The sequence below is a fragment of the Triticum aestivum genome, chromosome 7A (genome assembly GCF_018294505.1).
Source record: "Triticum aestivum cultivar Chinese Spring chromosome 7A, IWGSC CS RefSeq v2.1, whole genome shotgun sequence".
Lineage (NCBI taxonomy): Eukaryota > Viridiplantae > Streptophyta > Magnoliopsida > Poales > Poaceae > Triticum > Triticum aestivum.
The window spans coordinates 19,669,194-19,695,708 of record NC_057812.1 but is presented as its reverse complement, the minus strand read 5'-3'; the positions used below and the strand labels follow the sequence as shown (position 1 = coordinate 19,695,708).

The following is a 26,515-nucleotide window of genomic DNA, read 5'->3' as shown; positions in this document are numbered from 1 at the left end:
AGCGCAGGAAGGCTGCCAACAAGGTAGCCGTGAAGTCCAGGCCCACGAATCTGGGGAAGAAGTTGAGCCTTTCATTTCCATAGGAGGAAGTTTTCTCTCGTAAGTTCCTCAGATTTTTTGGTTGGAGAAGAGGGCAGGCGCCGTAGATGATGAAGATGAGATTGAAGGTAGATTGGAAAGATAGATGAGATATGGCAGATTGACTCTGATTACTGTATTGAATTTATGCTCCAATTAGTTGCTTCAAAAGTAAAAATTGACAGAGAGAGGTGGGAAATATGTTTCAACAATGAATTAACGTGTGAGTTCATAAGAAGTCTATAATTAGTATAGTGCATACAATAGGAGAGCAGCGATTTCAGAGCCCATGCTCATCTACTGCTGCCGATAAACAATAAATTAAAAATAGTAAAAAATTCAAAGAAATCTGAAATTTTAAGGTCTCTAACATACTCAGGTGCGCTAGGTGCATGAAAATATTCGTGGTCAAATGACATCCGAGGAGCTCTTGGCAAAATAATATAAAAAATTTGACTGTAAAAGAAAATTTGAAAGAAAGCACTATGCAGGCTCAATTTTGTTCTTCTGCCATGAGCTCCTCAGATGTCATTTGACCATGAAAATTGGCACACTCCTAGTGCACCCAAGAATCTTGGATGCCCTAAGAATTTAATTTTTTTTACGATTTTCTCGAATTTACTATTCAATGAGAGTAGATGAGCTTAGGCTCATCTCTGAATTGCAGATATAATCGAAGATAGATAGATAGATGCAACTTCTTCATAATACATCTTATTAATACAACAAGTGGTCAACTATATATATGGAAATGAAGCAAGCAGCGACAAGGGAGGGATTATTGACCAAGCATGCGTTGCATGTAACAGAGAGCATGCATGTAACTTATTCGAGCAATCGACCAAGCATGCATTGCATGTAACGGAGAGCATGCATGCATGTAACTTATTCGAGCAATCGACGACGACACGTGAGATCCGGAGGCGGCCTAGCCCTAGCCGATGTAGTACATGGGGTCGGGTAGCTTAAAGGTGCGGGCACCCTCTGGCGTGCCGAGGATGTCGCTCCACTGGTCACCGATGTTGCCGACGATGACATACCCGGCGTCCACCAGCTTCTGTCTCTCACCGGACTTGAAGGTCACCGCGGAGCCCTTGAACTCCGCTGGCTTCAGCATCACCGTCATCCACCCAGAGAACCCCTGCCTGCGGAGGTTTGTGACGGTGGCGGTCCTCTGGACCTCTCTCCGGCCGGTGAGGATCACAGGCTTGATGCCGACCGAGAGCAACTTGTCGAACAGCCGCTTCGTCTCGGGCAGGGCAGGTGCGCTCGCCTGCCGCGCGTACTCTTGGAAGCTCATCCAGTTGTACGGCGTAGCCCTGTCAACCATGCATGTCAAAAATCTTTTCGTAAGGACGGTTACGAAATAAATCCATGATAAAGTAGCTATCACATCACTATCTCCGAGCAGTCCTCTTGGTTAGGCTCGTCACTCACAGGGCATGCATATATATGGTCCTTCTGGCCGTCTCTGTGACTGTGAACGGAGGCAGGTGACCAGCAATGATGTCCAACACGTCCAATAATTTCGTTTTTATTTCAACTTCTGGTCTCATTTGTTTTTTCACTTGTATTCATTGGAAGATGTTATGTGCCAGTTAAGGTTTTACCGGCGGTTTCTGGGGAGCTAGCTAGTGAGTTGATGCTTTTAACAAGTTCTAATCAAATTTCTACTTCATGTGAACGACAAGATGAGTGCAAGTCCTGCTCAGATATATCCACCTGCAATAATCCAAGTATAATGTGCACGTACGTGGAATATATATGTATACTATATATAGGCAGGCAGGTACCCGAAGCCGTGCGTGGCGTAGTAGGGGAGGTTGGAGAGCGTGGTCTCGTCGACGTCGAAGACCCACACCTCCTTGCCGTTGCCGGCGAGCTTGAGGCTGTCGACGTAGGAGATGGCCTCGTCAATAACGAGCTTTGAATCACGGCGGTAGTGACCGCCGAGCATGTAGTGCCCGACGTAGCTCTCGCAGCTGGCGGGGACCGTCTTCCAGTCACGCACGTTGTGCGCCTCTACACCCAGCCGCCAGCTGTCACATGCCACGCCAGCGCGGCTCCCCAGCTGCCCGCCCGAGCCCAGCATCGGCCGCAGCGCATGGATCAGCGGCGCCACGGCCTCATCCATGGCAGTGGTTGTAGCAACTGACGCCGGCATGCGGATGTTAGTCTCCCATGCGCCGCTGGAGGCCACAAGAAGAGCCACGGCGGCAAGCAGGAGTAGCATCTTCGTAGCCATTGCCATTTCTACTTGTTGGTGCTTCCTGAGGTGCAGTGGTATGCAGACAGTGTGGGGTGGCTAGCTTGTTATATAGGAAGTTTAAAGCTACATCAATCCTACAGTACAGTGTGTGTGTGACGCTGAGTTTTTTTTCTCGAGGAGGAAAAAAACCGGCCTCCAGATATATCGATGGATATAGCCATCAATGACAATGACCGTGAGCTTGAAAGAAATTAAGTGGCAGAAGAGGTGGTTGGTGTCAGTGGCGCGGTCGCATTCACAACATGGAACACGTTGGTGTTGAGGAGACATTTTTTTGTAGGATTACAACAGACAATTTCGGTTGGTCAGTTGGGAACTTGGGATAAGATGGATATGAGCCAATAATAATTCAGCTAACATACGACGAAGTATGTGGTTGGTGTATGTCATTGCGGATATGATCCAATAATTCAACAAACCCTTTCGATTGGTCGGTTGGTGTCATTGCTGGGGCCTGGAACACCTTAGGTGATATTTGTGGAAGGATTTACATGTTCGTGGCTATGTTCGGAGGTGGTAGATGTGTTGGATATGTGAGCAAATTTCAACCCACAAAAGATTTAACAGGGCAACAATACTCAATGGTTGGCATGCGGTCAGGTTGGTGTGGTGCACGATGCATCTATATCCTAATTATTACGAATTGATTGTGACTCTGTTCCCCCAATTTTTTTTCGATTCTAGCTTTTTCTGATAGGGGCGGAAAATCTGGTTTCCAAAAAATCTCAGAAAAATCCGGACATCTGAGTTATCCAAAAGAATTTGAACTTCAAAAAAAAAATTAGCGTCAAAATATATTATATTTAACCCATTGTACATATTTTTCGTGCTTCACCGTGTGCTGGCTATGCAGATTTTCCATTCATATTTCTTATGAACTGCAAGTAGTAAACAGAGAGTTGGTCTAAGCGACCCATCCATTCACAAAATTAAGAGTGGTATAGAGGGTGTTGATGTCATTGTTGATGGGGCCTGGAACACGTTATGTGATGTGATATTTGTGGTAGACTTACATGTATGTGGCTGTGTTTGGAGGTGGTAGAAGTGTTGGATATATGAGCAATTTTTTACATACGAAAGATTCAACATGGCAACAATACTCAATGGTTGGCATATGATCATGGTTGGAGTGGTGCACAATGCATCGACATCCGAATTATTACGAATTGATTGTGACTCTGTCCCCCCCCCCCCCCCCCCCACCCAATGATTTTTATTCCGGCTTTTCCGATAGGGGCTAGAAATCCAGTTTCCAAAAAATCTCGGAGAACTCCGGATTTTTTACGTCCGAGTTATCCTGATGAATTTTAAATTTTAAAAAGTTTAGGGTGAAAATATAATATATTTAACCTATTGTACATATTTTTGTGCTTCACATGTGCTGGCAACGCAGATTTGGCATTCATATTTCTTAAGAACTGCAAGTAGTAACAAAGAGCTCTCCTAAGCCACCCATCCATTCAAAGAATTAAGTGGTATAGGTTGTGTTGATGTCAATTTTGATGGGGCCGGAAACACGTTATGCGATGTGATATTTGTGGTAGGATTACATGTATGTGGTTGTGTTTGTTGTTGGTAGATGTATTGGATATATGAGAAAATTTTAACCTAGGAAAGAATCAACATAGCAACAATAGTCAAAGGTTGGCATGTGGTCACGGTTGGAGTGACGCACGATGCATCGACATGCTAATTATTATGACTTGATTGTGACTCTACCCCCCCTCCCCTCCAATGTTTTCTTTTGTGTTTTCATCTTTTTTCAGGTAGGGGCTGAAAAACCTGGGTTCTAAACAATCTCAGGAATTCCTGATTTTTTCCTCTGAGTTTTCCAAACGAATTTTGAATTACAAACATTTGCGTCAAAATATATGATATTTAACTCATTGTGTACAATATGCATGGTTAGAGCATCTACAACCCCCCCCCCCCTACCTGTCAGGGCTGGAGTGGTGCACGATGCATCGACATCCTCGTTATTATGACTTGATTGTGATTGGGGCCCCTCCTGCCCCCCTCCCCAATGTTTTTCTTTGTTTTCTGCTTTTTTCCGATAGGAGGCAGAAAACCCGGTTTCCAAAAAATCTCAAGAATTGTCAATTTTATTTTCTTCTGAATTTTCCAAACCAATTTTGAATTTTAAAAAAATAATATCAAAATTTAATTGCAAAGGTGTTGATGGTGCTTCCCTGCCCGTGGATGCAATTGTGGTGGTGACTTGTTCATTGTTCTTTATCTTCATCGCATGGTTCTTCGTCTTCTGGTGGCGCTCTTCAGCTTGCATCTGGATGTGTTGCTGACCAGGTGATGGTGAGGTTGTGGGAGCCCAGCGATGGTGGTGCTCTACTCCCTCAGGCCCGAGCAGCCAGTCGACTTTGTCCATTCGGCTCTTGGGTGAGCACTCTGCCTTCTGACGGTACAACACCTTCAAGTCAGGGCGAGAGCACTGTGGTCCTCTTCGAAGGTAGAACAAGTGGCTTGTTGGTCTTGACATGTCTTACAGGAGTAGGCGAGGAGTTGTTGCTTACCGATTTTGGTGTCTTGCCGCACCTCACCCTGTAGCTGGTGTGGCTCCTGCTCTTGGCGTTTGGCATAGGTGATTTAGGCTAGGCTCCTTTTTCTTTCTTGTGTTTGCCTGTATCATTGCTATGGTGTAAGCTTCTACAACTCTCTATATCTTTGTTGTTTCTTATTTCTTTATTTTGTACCTTGCTTCACTGTAATCCTAGCCGGTTGATGACTTTGTTAATTCAAATTCGGGATAGGTCGGAGCCATTTCTCAGGCATGGCCGATGCCTTTTCTCTAAAAAAATGAGATGTGCGATTCAATCTTGATGTAGAGTGCCCAGCTAGTAGTCAAGCAATCGAGATACTACATATGCCATGATCAATGCTCATTTTACCTCATATAATTTTCATATATTTCAGTATTGATTTTCTTAGATTTTGTTTTGATGTTTTCTACCACAAGTGTCAGTTTAACATCTAGCTAGCTAGCTACCCAGCTCAGCACATATTTTGATATGATTGGTGCGGCGCATGATCCATCGACTTCCAATCTTACCAATTCATTGTGCTTTTCTCCCACTCTGTCACTAGATCACTACCTAATTTCGTGTCATCATTATCCATATACCTTTTCTAACTTGTATTTAAAATGGAATTGCTACAAAGAAATTTTTTCATGAATTTATGTCATCTATATCTAGCTTATTCCTCCAACTCAATCAAATTTAACCAATCAATTTGGTACCGCAAAAAATATAGGACAAAAAATCTTATCCGTTTGCGATTTTTCAGTTTTTGTCCTTCTGACTAACCATATTTATGTACAAGTGCATGCCATTATCCCTTTAGCACTCTGTCTTAACATGATGTTGCAGTTCACCCCTTTGTCTTTCCACATTTTCAATCAAGCCATTGCAATCATTTTTATGCAATTGCGGAAGGATTGAGAGTCTAGAACGTATATTTGTTTTCAAATATAGAGCTCAAAAGAGAAATAGTAATAACCAGATGGTTAAATTGCTGATGATCAACCATTTTTCTTACCTTATTTGACAATCATGCCATTGTGCTCATTGGACTTGGAGCCACAGGGTTGAATTAGTCAATGATTGAGGACTAGGAAAATCAGCAATCAGTCCATTGCGAGTGGTGTACGCGCCTCCCCTAGATGTGAAAAATGTAGAGGCAACATTTGGTGTGGGTATAAGACCGGCTAGGGTTGTTCATCAAACACGACACGCGGGCGACGCGTGAATAGATTGTGTTGGGGAACGTAGTAATTTCAAAAATTTCCTACGCACATGCAAGATCATGGTGATGCATAGCAACGAGAGGGGAGAGTGCTGTCCACGTACCTTCGTAGACCGAAAGCGGAAGCGTTAGCACAACGCGGTTGATGTAGTCGTACGTCTTCACGATCCGACCGATCAAGTACCGAACGCACGGCACCTCCGAGTTCTGCACACGTTCAACTCGATGACGTCCCTCAAACTCCGATCCAGCCGAGTGTTGAATGAGAGTTTCATCAGCACGACGGCATGGTGAAGATGATGATGTTCTACCAACGCAGGGCTTCGCCTAAGCACCGCTACGATATGATCGAGGTGGATTATGGTGGAAGGGGGCACCACACACGGCTAAGAGATCAAGAGATCAATTGTTGTGTCTTTGGGTGCCCCTTGCCCCCGTATATAAAGGAGTGGAGGAGGGGGAGGGCCGACCCTCTCTATGGCGCGCCCTGGGGGAGTCCTACTCCCACCGGGAGTAGGATTCCCCCTTTCCTAGTAGAACTAGGAGCCCTTCCAAGTACTATGAGTAGGAGGGAAGGAAAGGGAAGGGAAATGGAGAAGGAAGGAAGGGGGCGCCCCCCCTCCCTAGTCCAATTCGGACCAGCCCATGGGAAGGGGTGCGGCCACCCTTTGAGGCCTTTCTCTCCTTTTCCGTATGGCCCATTAAGGCCCAATACGAATTCCCGTAACTCCTCGGTACTCCTGAAAATACCCGAATCACTCGGAACCTTTATGATGTCCAAATATAGTCGTCCAATATATCGATTTTTACGTCTCGACCATTTCGAGACTCCTCGTCATGTACCGGATCTCATCCGGGACTCCGTACTCCTTCGGTACATCAAAATACATAAACTCATAATATAACTCTCATCGAACTTTAAGCATGCGGACCCTACGGGTTCGAGAACTATGTAGACATGACCAAGACACGTCTCCGGTCAATAACCAATATCGGAACCTGGATGCTCATATTGACTCCTACATATTCTACGAAGATCTTTATCGGTCAAACCGCATAACAACATACATTGTTCCCTTTATCATCGGTATGTTACTTTCCCGAGATTCAATCGTCGGTATCTCAATACCTAGTTCAATCTCGTTACCGGCAAGTCTCTTTACTCGTTCCGTAACACATCAGCCCGCAACTAACTCATTAGTTGCAATGCTTGCAAGGCTTATAGTGATGTGCATTACCGAGTGGGCCCAGAGATACCTCTCCGACAATCGGAGTGACAAATCCTAATCTCGAAATACGCCAACCCAACAAGTACCTTCGGAGACACCTGTAGAGCACCTTTATAATCACCCAGTTACGTTGTGACGTTTGGTAGCACACAAAGTGTTCCTCCGGTAAACGGGAGTTGCATAATCTCATAGTCATAGGAACATGTATAAGTCATGAAGAAAGCAATAGCAACAAACTAAACGATCAAGTGCTATGCTAACGGAATGGGTCAAGTCAATCACATCATTCTCTAATGATGTGACCCCGTTAATCAAATGACAACTCATGTCTATGGCTAGGAAACTTAACCATCTTTGATTCAACGAGCTAGTCAAGTAGAGGCATACTAGTGACATACTGTTTGTCTATGTATTCACACATGTATTATGTTTCCGGTTAATACAATTCTAGCATGAATAATAAACATTTATCATGATATAAGGAATTAAATAATAACTTTATTATTGCCTCTAGGGCATACTTCCTTCAGTCTCCCACTTGCACTAGAGTCAATAATCTAGTTCACATCGCCATGTGATTTAACATCAATAGTTCACATTTCCATGTGATTAACACCCATAGTTCACATCGTCATGTGACCAACACCCAAAGGGTTTACTAGAGTCAATAATCTAGTTCACATCGCTATGTGATTAATACCCAAAGAGTACTAAGGTGTGATCATGTTTTGCTTGTGAGGAAAGTTTAGTCAACGGGTCTGCCACATTCAGATCCGTATGTATTTTGCAAATTTCTATGTCAACAATGCTCTGCATGGAGATACTCTAGCTAATTGCTCCCACTTTCAATATGTATCCAGATTGAGACTTTGAGTCATCTGGATCAGTGTCAAAACTTGCATCGACGTAACCCATTACAATGAACCTTTTGTCACCTCCATAATCGAGAAACATATCCTTATTCCACTAAGGATAATTTTGACCAATGTCCAGTGATCTACTCCTAGATCACTATTGTACTCCCTTGCCAAACTCAGGGCAGGGTATACAATAGGTCTGGTATACAGCATGGCATACTTTATAGAACCTATGGCTGAGGCATAGGGAATGACTTTCATTCTCTCTCTATCTTCTGCCATGGTCGGGTTTTTGAGTCTTACTCAACTTCACACCTTTTAACACAGGCAAGAACTCCTTCTTTGACTGTTCCATTTTGAACTACTTCAAAATCTTGTCAAGGTATATACTCATTGAAAAAACTTATCAAGCGTCTTGATCTATCTCTATAGATCTTGATGCTCAATATGTAAGCAGCTTCACCGAGGTCTTTCTTTGAGAAACTCCTTTGAAACATTCCTTTATGCTTTGCAGAATAATTCTACATTATCTCCGATCAACAATATGTCATTCACATATACTTATCAGAAATGATGTAGTGCTCCCACTCACTTTGTTGTAAATACAGACTTCACCGCAAGTCTGTATAAAACTATATGCTTTGATCAACTTATCAAAGCGTATATTCCAACTCCGAGATGCTTGCACCAGTCCATAGATGGATCGCTGGAGCTTGCATATTTTGTTAGTACCTTTAGGATTTGACAAAACCTTCTGGTTGCATCATATACAACTCTTCTTTAATAAATCCATTAAGGAATCCAGTTTTGTTTATCCATTTGCCAGATTTCATAAAATGCGGCAATTGCTAACATGATTCGGACATACTTAAGCATAGATACGAGTGAGAAACTCTCATCGTAGTCAACACCTTGAACTTGTCGAAAACCCTTTTGCGACAATTCTAGCTTTGTAGATAGTAACACTACTATCAGCGTCCGTCTTCCTCTTGAAGATCCATTTAATCTCAATGGCTCGCCGATCATTAGGCAAGTCAATCAAAGTCCATACTTTGTTCTCATACATGCATCTCATCTCAGATTTCATGGCCTCAAGCCATTTCGCGGAATCTGGGCTCATCATCGCTTCCTCATAGTTCGTAGGCTCGTCATGGTCAAGTAACATGACCTCCAGAACAGGATTACCATACCACTCTGGTGCGGATCTCACTCTGGTTTACCTACGAGGTTTCAGTAGTAACTTGATCTAAAGTTACATGATCATCATCATTAGCTTCCTCACTAATTGGTGTAGTAGTCACAAGAACAGATTTCTATGATGAACTACTTTCCAATAAGGGAGCAGGTACAGTTACCTCATCAAGTTCTACTTTCCTCCCACTCACTTCTTTCGAGAGAAACTCCTTCTCTAGAAACGATCCATTCTCAGCAATGAATAACTTGCCTTCGGATCTGTGATAGAAGGTGGACCCAACATTTTCTTTTGGGTATCCTATGAAGACGCACTTCTCCGATTTGGGTTTGAGCTTATCAGGTTGAAACTTTTTCACATAACCATTGCAACCTCAAACTTTAAGAAACGACAGCTTAGGTTTCTTACCAAACCATAGTTCATACGGTGTCGTCTTAACGGATTTAGATGGTGCCCTATTTAACGTGAATGTAGCTGTCTCTAATGCATAACCCCAAAACGATAGTGGTAAATTGGTAAGAGACATCATATATTGCACCATATCTAATAAAGTACGATTACGATGTTCGGACACACCATTACACTATGGTGTTCCAGGTGGCGTGAGTAGTGAAACTATTTCACATTGTTTTAACTGAAGGCCAAACTCGTAACTCAAATATTTTACTTCTGCGATCATATCGTAGAAACTTTTATTTTTGTTACAATGATTCTCCACTTCACTCTGAAATTCTTTGAACTTTTCAAATGTTTCAGACTCGTGTTTTATCAAGTAGATATACTCATATCTGCTCAAATCATCTGTGAAGATCAGAAAATAATGATACCTGCCGCGAGCCTCAATATTCATCGGACCACATACATCAGTATGTATGATTTCCAACAAATCTTTTGCTCGCTCCATTGTTCCGGAGAACGGAGTCTTATTCATCTTGCCCATGAGGCATGGTTCGCAAGCATCAACTGATTCATAATCAAGTGATTCCAAAAGCCCATCAGCATGGATTTTCTTCATGCGCTTTACACCAATATGACCTAACGGCAGTGCCACAAATAAGTTGCACTATCATTATTAACTTTGCATCTTTTGGCTTCAATATTATAAAAATGTGTATCACCACGATCGAGATCCAACAAACCATTTTCATTGGGTGTATGACCATAGAAGGTTTTATTCATGTAAACAGAACAACAATTATTCTCTAACTTACATGAATAACCGTATTGCAATAAACATGATCCAATCATATTCATGCTCAACGCAAACACTAAATAACATTTATTTTAGGTTTAACACTAATCCCGAAAGTATAGGGAGTGTGCGATGATGATCATATCAATCTTGGAACCATTTCCAATACACATCGTCACTTCACCCTTAACTAGTCTCTGTTCATTCTGCAACTCCCGTTTCGAGTTACTATTCTTAGCAACTGAACTAGTATCAAATACTGAGGGGTTGCTATAAACATTAGTAAAGTACACATCAATAACATGTATATCAAATATACCTATGTTCACTTTGCCATCCTTCTTATCCGCCAATTACTTGGGGTAGTTCCGCTTCCAATGACCAGTCCCTTTGCAGTAGAAGCACTCAGTTTCAGGCTTAGGTCCAGACTTGGGTTTTTTCACTTGAGCAGCAACTTGTTTGCCGTTCTTATTGAAGTTCCCCTTTCTTCCCTTTGTCCCTTTACTTGAAACTAGTGGTTTTACCATCAACACTTGATACTTTTCTTGATTTCTACCTTCGTCGATTTCAGCATCACGAAGAGCTTGGGAATCGTTTCCGTTATCCCTTGCATATTATAGTTCATCACGAAGTTCTACTAACTTGGTGATGGTGACTAGAGAATTCTGTCAATCACTATTTTATCTGGAAGATTAACTCCCACTTGATTCAAGCGATTGTAGTACCTAGACAATCTGAGCACATGCTCACTGCTTGAGCTATTCTCCTCCATCTTTTAGCTATACAACTTGTTGGAGACTTCATATCTCTCAACTCGGGTATTTACTTGAAATATTAACTTCAACTCCTGGAACATCTCATATGGTCCATGACGTTCAAAACGTCTTTGAAGTCCCGATTCTAAGCCGTTTAAGCATGGTGCACTAAACTATCAAGTAGTCATCATATTGAGCTAGCCAAACGTTCATAACATCTGCATCTGCTCCAGCAATAGGTTTGTCACCTAGCGGTGCATCAAGAACATAATTCTTCTGTGGAGCAATGAGGATAAACCTCAGATCATGGATCCAATCCGCATCATTGCTACTAACTTCTTTCAACTTAGTTTTCTCTAGGAACATATCAAAAATAAAACATGGGAGCTAAATGCGAGCTATTGATCTACAACATAGATATGCCAATACTTCCAGGACTAAGTTCATGACAAATTCAAGTTCAATTAATCATATTACTTAAGAACTCCCACTTAGAAAGACATCCCTCTAATCTTCTAAGTGATCATGTGATCCAAATCAACTAAACCATAACCGATCATCACGTGAAATGGAGTAGTTTTCAATGGTGAACATCACTATGTTGATCATATCTACTATATGATTCACGCTCGACCTTTTAGTCTCAGTGTTCCGAGGCCATATCTGCATATGCTAGGCTCGTCAAGTTTAACCTGAGTATTCTGCGTGTGCAAAACTGGCTTGCACCCGTTGTAGATGGACGTAGAGCTTATCACACCCGATCATCACGTGGTGTCTGGGCACGACGAACTTTGGCAACGGTGCATACTCAGGGAGAACACTTTTTATCTTGAAATTTAGTGAGAGATCATCTTATAATTCTACCGTCAATCAAAGCAAGATAAGATGCATAAAAGATAAACATCACATGCAATCAAAATACGTGACATGATATGGCCATCATCATCTTGTGCCTTTGATCTCCATCTCCAAAGAATCGTCATGATTTCCATCATCACCGGCATGACACCATGATCTCCATCATCTTGATCTATATCAATGTGTCGTCACATGGTCGTCTCTCCAACTATTGCTCTTGCAACTATTGCTATCGCATAGCGATAAAGTAAAGCAATTATTTGGCGCTTGCATCTTATGCAATAAAGAGACAACCATAAGGTTTCTGCCAGTTGCCGATAAATTCAACAAAACATGATCATCTTATACAACAACTTATATCTCATCACGTCTTGACCATATCACATCACAACATGCCCTGCAAAAACAAGTTAGACGTTCTCTACTTTGTTGTTGCAAGTTTTACGTGGCTGCTACGGGCTTAGCAAGAACCGTTCTTACCTACGCATCAAAACCACAATGATAGTTTGTCAAGTTGGTGCTGTTTTAACCTTCGCAAGGACCGGACGTAGCCACACTCAGTTCAACTAAAGTTGGAGAAACTGACACCCGCTAGTCACCTGTGTGCATAGCACGGCGGTAATACCAGTCTCGCGTAAGCGTACGCGTAATGTCGGTCCGAGCCGCTTCATCCAACAATACCGCCGAACCAAAGTGTGACATCCTGGTAAGCAGTATGACTTATATCGCCCACAATTCACTTGTGTCCTACTCGTGCATATTACATCAACGCATAAAACCTGGCTCGGATGCCACTGTTGGGGAACGTAGTAATTTCAAAAATTTCCTACGCACATGCAAGATCATGGTGATGCATAACAACGAGAGGGGAGAGTATTGTCCACGTACCCTCGTAGACTGAAAGCGGAAGCGTTAGCACACCGCGGTTGATGTAGTCGTACGTCTTCACGATCCGACCGTTCAAGTACCGAACGCACGACACTTCCGAGTTTTGCACACGTTCAACTCGATGACGTCCCTCGAACTCCGATCCAGCCGAGTGTTGAGAGAGAGTTTTGTCAGCACGACGGCGTGGTGATGATGATGATGTTCTACCGACGCAGGGCTTCGCCTAAGCACCGCTACGATATGATCGATGTGGATTATGGTGGAAGGGGGCACCGCACACGGCTAAGAGTGTTGGAGAACGTTGCAGAAAACAAAAAATTTCCTATGGTTTCACCAAGATCCATCTATGAGTTCATCTAGCAACGAGTGATTGGATTGCATCTACATACCTTTGTAGATCACGTGCAGAAGCGTTCAAAGACCGGGGATGAGGAAGTCGTACTCGACGTGATCCAAATCACCGGAGATCCTAGCGCAGAACGGACCGCACCTCCGCGTTCAACACACGTACGGTCAGCGTAACGTCTCCTTCTTCTTGATCCAGCAAGGGGGAAGGAGAGGTTGAGGAAGATGGCTCCATCAGCAGCACGACGGCGTGGTGGTGATGGAGCTGCAGTACTCCGGCAGGGCTTCGCCAAGCTCTATGGAGGAGGAGGAGGTGTTGGAGAGGGAGAGGGAGGCACCAAAGGCAAAGGTAAGAGACCCTCCCTCCCCCCCACTATATATAGGGGGCCTAGGGGGGGGGGCGCCGGCCCTAGGAGATGCAATCTCCTAGGGGGGGCGGCGGCCAAGGGGTGGGGGGCTTGCCCCCCAAGCAAGGGGGCGCCCCCCTTTAGGGTTTCCCCCAACCCTAGGCGCATGGGCCCTAGGGGGAAGTGGCGCCCAGCCCACTTTGGGCTGGATCCCTTCCCACTTCAGCCCATGGGGCCCTTCGGGATAGGTGGCCCCACCCGGTGGACCCCGGGGACCCTTCCGGTGGTCCCGATACAATACCGGTGACCCCGAAACTTGTCCCGATGGCCGAAATAGCACTTCCTATATATAATTCTTTACCTCCGGACCATTCTGAAACTCCTCGTGACGTCCGAGATCTCATCCGGGACTCCGAACAACATTCGGGTTACTGCATATACATATCCCTACAACCCTAGCGCACCGAACCTTAAGTGTGTAGACCCAACGGGTTCGGGAGACACGTAGACATGACCGAGACGGTTCTCCGGCCAATAACCAACAGCGGCATCTGGATACCCATGTTGGCTCCCACATGCTCCACGATGATCTCATCGGATGAACCACGATGTCGAGGATTCAACCAACCCCGTATTCAATTCCCTTTGCCAGTCGGTATGTTACTTGCCCGAGATTCGATCGTCGGTATCCCAATACCTCGTTCAATCTCGTTACCGGCAAGTCACTTTACTCGTACCGTAATGCATGATCCCGTGACCAGACACTTGGTCACTTTGAGCTCATAATGATGATGCATTACCGAGTGGGCCCAGTGATACCTCTCCGTCATACGGAGTGACAAATCCCAGTCTCGATTCGTGCCAACCCAACAGACACTTTCGGAGATACCTGTAATGTACCTTTATAGTCACCCAGTTACGTTGTGACGTTTGGCACATCCAAAGCACCCCTACGGTATCCGGGAGTTACACGATCTCATGGTCTAAGGAAAAGATACTTGACATTGGAAAAACTCTAGCAAACGAACTATACGATCTTGTGCTATGTTTAGGATTGGGTCTTGTCCATCACATCATTCTCCTAATGATGTGATCTCGTTATCAATGACATCCAATGTCCATAGTCAGGAAACCATGACTATCTGTTGATCAACGAGCTAGTCAACTAGAGGCTTACTAGGGACATGTTGGTGTCTATTATTCACACATGTATTACGATTTCCGGATAACACAATTATAGCATGAATAAAGACAATTATCATGAACAAGGAAATATAATAATAATGCTTTTATTATTGCCTCTAGGGCATATTTCCAACAGTCTCCCACTTGCACTAGAGTCAATAATCTAGTTACATTGTGATGAATCGAACACCCATGGAATTCTGGTGTTGATCATGTTTTGCTCTAGGGAGAGGTTTAGTTAACGGATCTGCTACATTTAGGTCCGTATGTACTTTACAAATATCTATGTCTCCATCTTGAACATTTTCACGAATGGAGTTGAAGCGACGCTTGATGTGCCTTGTGTTCTTGTGAAACCTGGACTCCTTGGCAAGTGCAATAGCTATAGTGTTGTCACAGAAGAGCTTCATCGGCCCCGACGCATTGGGTATGACTCCTAGGTCGGTGATGAACTCCTTCACCCAAATTGCTTCATGTGCTGCCTCCGAGGCTGCCATGTACTCCGCTTCACATGTAGATCCCGCCACGACGCTCTGCTTGCAACTGCACCAGCTTACTACCCCACCATTCAAAATATACACGTATCCGGTTTGTGACTTAGAGTCATCCAGATCTGTGTCGAAGCTAGCGTCGACGTAACCCTTTACGACGAGTTCTTCGTCACCTGCATAAACGAGAAACATTTCCTTAGTCCTTTTCAGGTACTTCAGGATATTCTTGACCGCTGTCCAGTGTTCCTTGCCGGGATTACTTTGGTACCTTCCTACCAAACTTACGGCAAGGTTTACATCAGGTCTGGTACACAGCATGGCATACATAATAGAACCTATGGCTGAGGCATAGGGGATGACACTCATCTCTTCTATATCTTCTGCCGTGGTCGGACATTGAGCTGAGCTCAATTTCATACCTTGTAACACAGGTAAGAACCCCTTCTTAGACTGGTTTATATTGAACTTCTTCAATATCTTATCAAGGTACGTGCTTTGTGAAAGACCTATGAGGCGTCTCTATCTATCTCTATAGATCTTGATGCCTAATATATATGCAGCTTCTCCAAGGTCCTTCATTGAAAAACTCTTATTCAAGTAGGCCTTAATGCTGTCCAAGAGTTCTATATCATTTCCCATCAAAAGTATGTCATCTACATATAATATGAGAAATGCTACAGAGCTCCCACTCACTTTCTTGTAAACGCAGGCTTCTCCATAAGTCTGCGTAAACCCAAACGCTTTGATCATCTCATCAAAGCGAATATTCCAACTCCGAGATGCTTGCACCATCCCATAAATCGAGCGTTGGAGCTTGCACACCTTGTCAGCATTCTCAGGATCGGCAAAACCTTCCGGCTGCATCATATACAATTCTTCCTTAAGGAAACCATTAAGGAATGCCGTTTTGATGTCCATTTGCCATATCTCATAATCATAGAATACGGCAATTGCTAACATGATTCGGACGGACTTTAGCTTCGCTACTGGTGAGAAAGTCTCATCGTAGTCAACCCCTTGAACTTGTCGATAACCCTTAGCGACAAGCCGAGCTTTATAGATGGTCACATTACCATCCGCGTCTGTCTTCTTCTTAAAGATCCATTTATTTTCTATGGCTCGCCGCTCAACGGGCAAGTCAGTCAAAGTCCACACTTCGTTTTCATACATGGATCCTATCTCGGATTTCATGGCTTCTAGCCATTTGTCGGAATCCGGGCCCGCCATCGCTTCTTCATAGTTCAAAGGTTCACCGTTGTCTAACAACATGATTTCCAAGACAGGGTTGCCGTACCACTCTGGTGCGGAACGTGTCCTTGTGGACCTACGAATTTCAGTAGGAGCTTGATCAGGAGTATCTTGATCATCATCATTAACTTCCTCTCTAGTCGGTGCAGGCACCTCAGGAACATTTTCTTGAGTTTCGCCCTTTTCCGGTTCAAGAGGTAATACTTCATCAAGTTCTACTTTCCTCCCACTTACTTCTTTCGAGAGAAACTCTTTCTCTAGAAAGGATCCATTCTTGGCAACAAAGATCTTGCCTTCGGATCTGAGGTAGAAGGTATACCCAATAGTTTCTTTAGGGTATCCTATTAAGACGCATTTTTCCAACTTGGGTTCGAGCTTTTCAGGTTGAAGTTTCTTGACATAAGCATCGCATCCCCAAACTTTTAGAAACGACATCTTAGGTTTCTTTCCAAACCATAATTCATATGGTGTTGTCTCAATGGATTTCGACGGTGCCCTATTTAAAGTGAATGCGGCAGTCTCTAAAGCATAGCCCCAAAAGGATAGCGGTAAATCGGTAAGAGACATCATAGATCACACCATATCTAATAGAGTGCGATTACGATGTTCGGACACACCATTACGCTAAGGTGTTCCAGGCGGCGTGAGTTGTGAACTATTCCACATTTTCTTAAGTGTGTGCCAAATTCGTGACTCAAGTATTCTCCTCCACGGTCTGACCGCAAAAACTTGATTTTTCTGTCACGTTGATTCTCAACCTCACTCTGAAATTCCTTGAACTTTTCAAAGGTTTCAGACTTGTGTTTCATTAAGTAGATATACCCATATCTACTCAAGTCATCAGTGAGGGTGAGAACATAGCGATAGCCACCGCGAGCCTCAACACTCATTGGACCGCACACATCAGTATGTATGATTTCCAATAAGTCGGTTGCTCGCTCCATTGTTCCTGAGAACGGAGTCTTGGTCATTTTACCCATGAGGCATGGTTCGCACGTGTCAAATGATTCATAATCAACAGACTCTAAAAGTCCATCTGCATGGAGCTTCTTCATGCGTTTGACACCTATGTGACCAAGGCGGCAGTGCCACAAGTATGTGGGACTATCATTATCAACCTTACATCTTTTGGCATTCACACTATGAACATGTGTAGCATTATGCTCGAGATTCATTAAGAATAAACCATTCACCATCGGAGCATGACGATAAAACATATCTCTCATATAAATAGAACAACCATTATTCTCGGATTTAAATGAGTAGCCATCTCGAATTAAACGAGATCCCGATACAATGTTCATGCTCAAAGCTGGCAATAAATAACAATTATTAAGGTTTAAAACTAATCCCGAAGGTAAATGTAGAGGTAGCGTGCCGATGGCGATCACATTGACCTTGGAACCATTCCCGACGCGCATCGTCACCTTGTCCTTTGCCAGTCTCCGCTTATTCCGTAGCCCCTGCTTTGAGTTACAAATGTGAGCAACTGCACCGGTATCAAATACCCAGGAGCTACTACGAGTACTGGTAAGGTACACATCAATTACATGTATATCACATATACCTTTTGTTTTGCCGGCCTTCTTGTCCGCTAAGTATTTGGGCCAGTTCCGCTTCCAGTGACCACTTCCCTTGCAATAAAAGCACTCAGTCTCGGGCTTGGGTCCATTCTTTGGCTTTTTCCCGGCAGCTTGCTTGCCGGGCGCGGCAACTCCCTTGCCGTCCTTCTTGAAGTTCTTTTTACCCTTGCCCTTCTTGAACTTAGTGGTTTTATTCACCATCAACACTTGATGTTCCTTCTTGACTTCTACTCTGCTGATTTCAGCATTGAAAATAACTCAGGAATGGTCTTTTCCATCCCCTGCATATTGAAGTTCATCACAAAGCTCTTGTAGCTTGGTGGAAGCGACTGGAGGATTCTGTCAATGACCGCATCATTCGGGAGATTAACTCCCAGCCGAGTCAAGCGGTTATGTAACCCAGACATAGTGAGTATGTGCTCACTGACAGAACTATTTTCCTCCATCTTACAGCTGAAGAATTTGTCGGAGACTTCATATCTCTCGACCCGGGCATGAGCTTGAAAAACCATTTTCAGCTCTTCGAACATCTCATATGCTCCATGTCTCTCAAAACGCTTTTGGAGCCCCGGCTCTAAGCTGTAAAGCATGCCGCACTGAACGAAGGAGTAGTCATCAGCACGTGTCTGCCAAGCGTTCATAACGTCTTGGTTCTGTGGGACGGGTGCGTCACCTAGCGGTGCTTGTAGGACATATTCTTTCTTGGCAGCTATGAGGATGATCCTCAGGTTCCGGACCCAGTCCGTATAGTTGCTGCCATCGTCTTTCAGCTTGGTTTTCTCTAGGAATGCGTTGAAGTTGAGGACTACGTTGGCCATTTGATCTACAAGACATATTGTAAAGATTTTAGACTAAGTTCATGATAATAAAGTTCATCTAATCAAATTCTTCAATGAACTCCCACTTAGATAGACATCCCTCCAGTCATCTAAGTATAACATGATCCGAGTTAACTAGGCCGTGTCCGATCATCACGTGAGACGGACTAGTCAATATCGGTGAACATCTTCATGTTGATCGTATCTTCTATACGACTCATGCTCGACCTTTCGGTCTTCTGTGTTCCGAGGCCATGTCTGTACATGCTAGGCTCGTCAAGTCAACCTAAGTGTTTGCATGTGTAAATCTGTCTTACACCCGTTGTATGTGAATGTTTGAATCTAACACCCGATCATCACGTGGTGCTTCGAAACAACGAACTGTCGCAACGGTGCACAGTTAGGGGAAACACTTTCTTGAAATTATTATGAGGGATCATCTTATTTACTACCGTCGTTCTAAGTAAACAAGATGTACAAAACATGATAAACATCACATGCAATCAAATAATAATAGTGACATGATATGGCCAACATCATATAGCTCCTTTGATCTCCATCTTGGGGCTCCATGATCATCCTGTCACCGGCATGACACCATGATCTCCATCATCATGATCTCCATCATCGTGTCTCCATGAAGTTGCTCGCCAACTATTACTTCTACTACTATGGCTAATGCGTTTAGCAATAAAGTAAAGTAATTTACATGGCGTTTCTCAATGACACGTAGGTCATACAAAAAATAAAGACAACTCCTATGGCTCCTGCCGGTTGTCAAACTCATCGACATGCAAGTCGTGATTCCTATTACAATAGCATGAACATATCATACATCACATATATATCATTCATCATTCATCACAACTTTGGCCATATCACATCACAAAACACTTGCTGCAAAAACAAGTTAGACGTCCTCTAATTGTTGTTGCAAGTTTTACGTGGCTGCTTTAGGGTTCTAGCAAGAACATTTTCTTACCTACGTGAAAGCCACAACGTGATTTGTCAACTTCTATTTACCCTTCATAAGGACCCTTTTCATCGAATCCGCTGCAACTAAAGTGGGAGAGACAGACACCCGCCAGCCACCTTATGCAACTAGTGCATGTCAGTCGGTGGAACCGGTCTCACGTAAGCGTACGTGTAAGGTTGGTCTGGGCCGCTTCATCCCACAATACCGTTGAAGCAAGATAAGACTAGTAGCGGCAAGAAAGTTGACAACATCTACGCCCACAACAAATTGTGTTCTACTCGCGCAAGAAGAACTACGCATAGACCTAGCTCATGATGCCACTGTTGGAGAACGTTGCAGAAAACAAAAATTTTCCTATGGTTTCACCAAGATCCATCTATGAGTTCATCTAGCAACGAGTGATTGGATTGCATCTACATACCTTTGTAGATCACGCGTGGAAGAGTTCAAAGACCGGGGATGAGGAAGTCGTACTCGACGTGATCCAAATCACCGGAGATCCTAGCGCCGAACGGACCGCACCTCCGCGTTCAACACACGTACGGTCAGCGTAACGTCTCCTTCTTCTTGATCCAGCAAGGGGGAAGGAGAGGTTGAGGAAGATGGCTCCAGCAGCAGCACGACGGCGTGGTGGTGATGGAGCTGCAGTACTCCGGCAGGGCTTCGCCAAGCTCTATGGAGGAGGAGGAGGTGTTGGAGAGGGAGAGGGAGGCACCAAAGGCAAAGGTAAGAGACCCTCCCTCCCCCCACTATATATAGGGGGCCTAGGGGGGGGGGGGGCGGCAGCCCTAGGAGATGCAATCTCCTAGGGGGGCGGCGGCCAAGGGGTGGGGGGCTTGCCCCCCAAGCAAGGGGGCGCCCCCATTAGGGTTTCCCCCAACCCTAGGCGCATGGGCCCTAGGGGGAAGTGGCGCCCAGCCCACTTTGGGCTGGATCCCTTCCCACTTCAGCCCATGGGGCCCTCCGGGATAGGTGGCCCCACCCGGTGGACCCCCGGGACCCTTCCGGTGGTCCCGGTACAATACCGGTGACCCCGAAACTTGTCCCGATGGCCGAAATAGCACTTCCTATATATAATTATTTACCTCTGGACCATTCCGACACTCCTCGTGACGTCCGGGATCTCATCCGGGACTCCGAACAACATTCGGGTTACTGCATATACATATCCCTACAACCCTAGCGTCACCGAACCTTAAGTGTGTAGACCCTACGGGTTCGGGAGACACGTAGACATGACCGAGACGGTTCTCCGGCCAATAACCAACAGCGGCATCTGGATACCCATGTTGGCTCCCACATGCTCCACGATGATCTCATCGGATGAACCATGATGTCGAGGATTCAAGCAACCCCGTATTTAATTCCCTTTGCCAGTCGGTATGTTACTTGCCCGAGATTCGATCGTCGGTATCCCAATACCTCGTTCAATCTCGTTACCGGCAAGTCACTTTACTCGTACCGTAATGCATGATCCCGTGACCAGACACTTGGTCACTTTGAGCTCATAATGATGATGCATTACCGAGTGGGCCCAGTGATACCTCTCCGTCATACGGAGTGACAAATCCCAGTCTCGATTCGTGCCAACCCAACAGACACTTTCGGAGATACCTGTAATGTACCTTTATAGTCACCCAGTTACGTTGTGACGTTTGGCACATCCAAAGCACCCCTACGGTATCCGGGAGTTACACGATCTCATGGTCTAAGGAAAAGATACTTGACATTGGAAAAACTCTAGCAAACAAACTATACGATCTTGTGTTATGTTTAGGATTGGGTCTTGTCCATCACATCATTCTCCTAATGATGTGATCTCGTTATCAATGACATCCAATGTCCATAGTCAGGAAACCATGACTATCTGTTGATTAACGAGCTAGTCAACTAGAGGCTTACTAGGGACATGTTGGTGTCTATTATTCACACATGTATTACGATTTCCGGATAACACAATTATAGCATGAATAAAGACAATTATCATCAACAAGGAAATATAATAATAATGCTTTCATTATTGCCTCTAGGGCATATTTCCAACAAAGAGATCAAGAGATCAATTGTTGTGTCTTTGGGGTGCCCCCTGCCCCCGTATATAAAGGAGTGGAGGAGAGGGAGGGCCGGCCCTCTCTATGGAGCGCCCTGGGGGAGTCCTACTCCCACCGGGTGTAGGATTCCCCCTTGCCTAGTAGAACTAGGAGCCCTTCCAAGTACTAGGAGTAGGAGGGAAGAAAAGGGAAGGGAAATGGAGAAGGACGGAAGGGGGCGCCCCCCCTCCCTAGTCCAATTCGGACCAGCCCATGGGGAGGGGTGCGTCCACCCTTTGAGGCCTTTCTCTTCTTTCCTGTATGGCCCATTATGGCCCAGTACGAATTCCCGTAACTCCCTGCTACTCCCAAAAATACCCGAATCACTCGGAACCTTTCCGATGTCCGAATATAGTCGTCCAATATATTGATTTGTATGTCTCGACCATTTCGAGACTCCTCGTCATGTCCCCGATCTCATCCGGGACTCCGAACTCCTTCGGTACATCAAAACACATAAACTCATAATATAACTGTCATCGAACTTTAAGCGTGCGGACCCTACGGGTTCGAGAACTATGTAGACATGACCAAGACACGTCTCCGGTCAATAACCAATAGTGGAACCTAGATGCTCATATTGGCTCCTATATATTCTACGAAGATCTTTATCGGTCAAACCACATAACAACATACGTTGTTCCCTTTGTCATCGGTATGTTACTTGCCCGAGATTCAATCGTCGGTATCTCAATACCTAGTTCAATCTCGTTACCGGCAAGTCTCTTTACTCGTTCCGTAACACATCATCCCGCAACTAACTCATTAGTTGCAATGCTTGCAAGGCTTATAGTGATGTGCATTACCGAGTGGGGCCAGACATACCTCTCCGACAATCAGAGTGATAAATCCTAATCTCGAAATATGCCTACCCAACAAGTACCTTCGGAGACAGCTATAGAGCACCTTTATAATCACCCAGTTACGTTGTGACATTTGGTAGCACACAAAGTGTTCCTCCGGTAAACGAGAGTTGCATAATCTTATAGTCATAGGAACATGTATAAGTCATGAAGAAAGCAATAGCAACAAACTAAACGATCAAGTGCTATGCTAACGGAATGGGTCAAGTCAATCACATCATTCTCTAATGATGTGACCCCGTTAATCAAATGACAACTCATGTCTATGGCTAGGAAACTTAACCATCTTTGATTCAACGAGCTAGTCAAGTAGAGGCATACTAGTGACATACTGCTTGTCTATGTATTCACACATGTATTATGTTTCCGGTTAATACAATTCTAGCATGAATAATAAACATTTATCATGATATAAGGAAATAAATAATAACTTTATTATTGCCTCTAGGGCATATTTCCTTCAGATTGGTGGTGGAGTAGGTGTGTGTTAGTGTGTGTGCGCGTGCGTGCGTGTGTGTGTGTGTGTGTGTGTGTGTGTGTGTGTGTGTGTGTGTGTGTGTGTGTGTGTGTGTGTGTGTGTGTGTGTTTGCACTCAGATAACCCTACTCACGAAATTAGGCCGAGCCAACGAGGAACAAGAAGCTTACAGGCAATTGTTGGGGGGCGAATTGGGGGCTTTACCTTTTACATATTTGGGTATACCAATTCACCATCATAAGCTGACAAACGGAGAATGAAAATGCATTGAGGATTGATTTAAGAAGAAACTGAGCTACTGGAAGGGCAAGCTGATGTCATACGGAGGCCGATTAATCCTTATTAATTTGGTTCTCATGGGTATGCCAATGTTTCTCCTGTCCTTTTTTGAGATTCCAGTTGGAGTTAGGAAAAGACTGGATTTCTATCGATCCCGATTCTTCTGGCAGAGTGATGAACTAAAGTGAAAATACAGACTAGTCAAACGGGACATTATTTATAGACCAAAAGACCAAGGGGGTCTTGGCATTGAAAATCTTGAAGTCAAGAACAGATGCCTTCTTAGTAAGTGGTTGTACAAGTTATCTGTAGAAACGGAGGCCATATGGGCGCATATTCTCCGTAGTAAGTACCTTCAGTCGAAAACTTTGTCCCAGGTGACAGTTAGGCCGACGGATTCGCCTTTCTGGAAATGACTTATGAGAGTTAAATCGGTTTTTCAATAGGACAAAGTTTATAGTCGAAAATGGTACCACCACGAGATTCTGGGAGGATACTTGGCTAGGGGAAACACCCCTCGCGCTTCAATATCCGTCCCTGTATCGCATTGTTCAACGATGGGACGATTCCATTGCAACAACGCTTCAGTCCATCCCTCTCAATATTCACTTCAGGAGGACGCTAGCCGAAAACCGTTGGGAAACCTGGATCCATCTTGTGAGTAGACTGATGGAGGTTCAGCTTTCTCAACAGCCCGATCAGTTACACTGGAAGCTTACTAGGACTGGAGAGTTTATGGTTAAATCCATGTATATGGATGTTATCAATTCTAACTCCATTGCTAGTTCAAAACATGTTTGGAAAGTCAACGCACCTTTGAAAGTTAAAGTGTTTATGTGGTTTGTGCATAAACAAGTCATCTTAACTAAGGACAACCTGGCAAAACGCAACTGGACATGACCTACAAGATGTAGTTTTTGTGATATGGATGAATCCATCAAACACCTCTTTCTTGACTGCCCGTTGGCAAAAAATTATGGTGGACGGTTCACATAGCTTTTAACATTACTCCTCTGAATTCTGTTAGCACGTTATTTGGGACGTGACTTAACGGGATAGATCCCGAAACAGCGAGACACATTCACGTAGGAGTATGTGCTTTATTGTGGGCAGTTTGGAACTGCAGAAATGATTTGGTTTTTAACAGAACAACAAATATTCATTTTTTGAAGGTTATCTTCGGAGCCACCGCGTTGATCCGTATGTGGTCGCTACTCACTCCGACAGTGGCCAGGGAGCGTTTGGTTACTGGATCTATCCGGTGGGAGATGGTAGCTCAGACTATTTTCAACCGGTTTGGATGGAGGTCATGTAATAGGATAGGCAATTAGTTTTCCTATCTTTCTTTTGCCAGCCGGTGGTGGCTTTATCTCTGCTTACTTTGTTGTGCTCTATGTGAGCGTTTTTTCCTTTCGTTGAGACTTTAAGACCTTTGTTGGACCTATTTGCTTATTTATTTAAGTTGGCCATATGCATCTTTTTGATGCAGAGGCTGGGAAGCCCCCCTTTTTGAAAAAAAATCAGGCCGAGCAACCCAACTCCACTAAGCTGGATCCATCGATGTGACGTCAACCAACGTACAAATACATGAAGCGACAAAAATCAAGTTCTACAGATTTGGGAGACACATAGTTTGAAAATTTTACATCAAGATGCCACCGCCTAAGTGACATATCCTTAATGTCCTACAAGTGCATACGGTTGAGTTGTAGACTTTTAGAAGTAAGAGTATCGGTCGAACATAGAGCTTACAAAATGATCCAAAGCAAAAGCGGTTGTGGAAATGAAATATTGCAAGAGTGTAGTGATGAGATCTGAAGTGTGCAAAATTAGTTGTAAAGAACAGGAGAGAAATACTATAGTACAAATGTAGTGACCAGACCTTAAACGGTCCGATCTCTGTGCTTCAGTGTCATCCCTGGATCAGTAATGCTGACACGCACAGTACTTGAAGGATTTAGAATAGAGTAGCAATCACACACTTATTACATCGAGTGTCTCAAAAGAGAACTTATTACAAATAATATGGCTTAAGGCCATCTAATAACGATAACAGCGGAAGACTTGGAAGATAAGTGAGTCCATCAACTCCAACGGCATCACTGAGTATAGAACCACGACCTAAGGCTCCTTACTCGTCGTCTGAAAAGTCTACAACATGAACGTTGCAGCTCGAGAACGGGTCAGCACATGGAATATGCTGGCAATGTAACACATAGAGAGTATTGAACAGAAATAGGCTATACTACATGCATATATGGCTGGTGGAAAGCTCTATGGTTACAGTTTTGCATAAATCCAGTTTTTCCCTACTGCAAAGGAATAAGTTTTATTTAACTATCATGGTAGTTGTTAAACATTGAGGGCGTAGACACCCTCTCAATCCCAATTAAACATCATCATTATAACCCAACAAAATTAATTAAAGTCACATGATGAGATTCACATGATAATCCAAGTACTAGATACTCAAGTTGTCCATAATCGGGGACACGGCTAATCATGATTAGTTTATACATTCTGCAGATGTTTGCGCACTTTTCCCCAAAAGACTCGATCTCCTCCGTTGGGATTCTCGCACTACATGGTGTTTAAAAAACGGATGACCGAGACATAGTCTTTCAGAAGCACTAGCATCTTACGATCGGGTAGACCGTTACACCTACTTTCCCCTACATCTGCTAGTCTACCACTGTAAGAGTTCGCACGACTTAATCAACTATGCTAGAGCCCATA

The 26,515-nt window shown here is 44.1% G+C and overlaps 1 protein-coding gene across 1 annotated transcript; it reads right to left on the bottom strand.

Moving 5' to 3' along the window:
• Nucleotides 1-737: 737 nt before the first annotated feature.
• Nucleotides 738-2,371, bottom strand: LOC123150963 (acid phosphatase 1). The gene is made up of 2 exons (XM_044570762.1): nucleotides 1,872-2,371; nucleotides 738-1,397 (listed from the first exon to the last, which is right to left on the bottom strand). The coding sequence occupies exons 1-2, from the start codon at nucleotides 2,327-2,329 to the stop codon at nucleotides 1,013-1,015; spliced, it is 843 nt and encodes a 280-aa protein (XP_044426697.1). The 5' UTR covers nucleotides 2,330-2,371; the 3' UTR covers nucleotides 738-1,012.
• Between the last annotated feature and the right edge of the window lie 24,144 nt (nucleotides 2,372-26,515).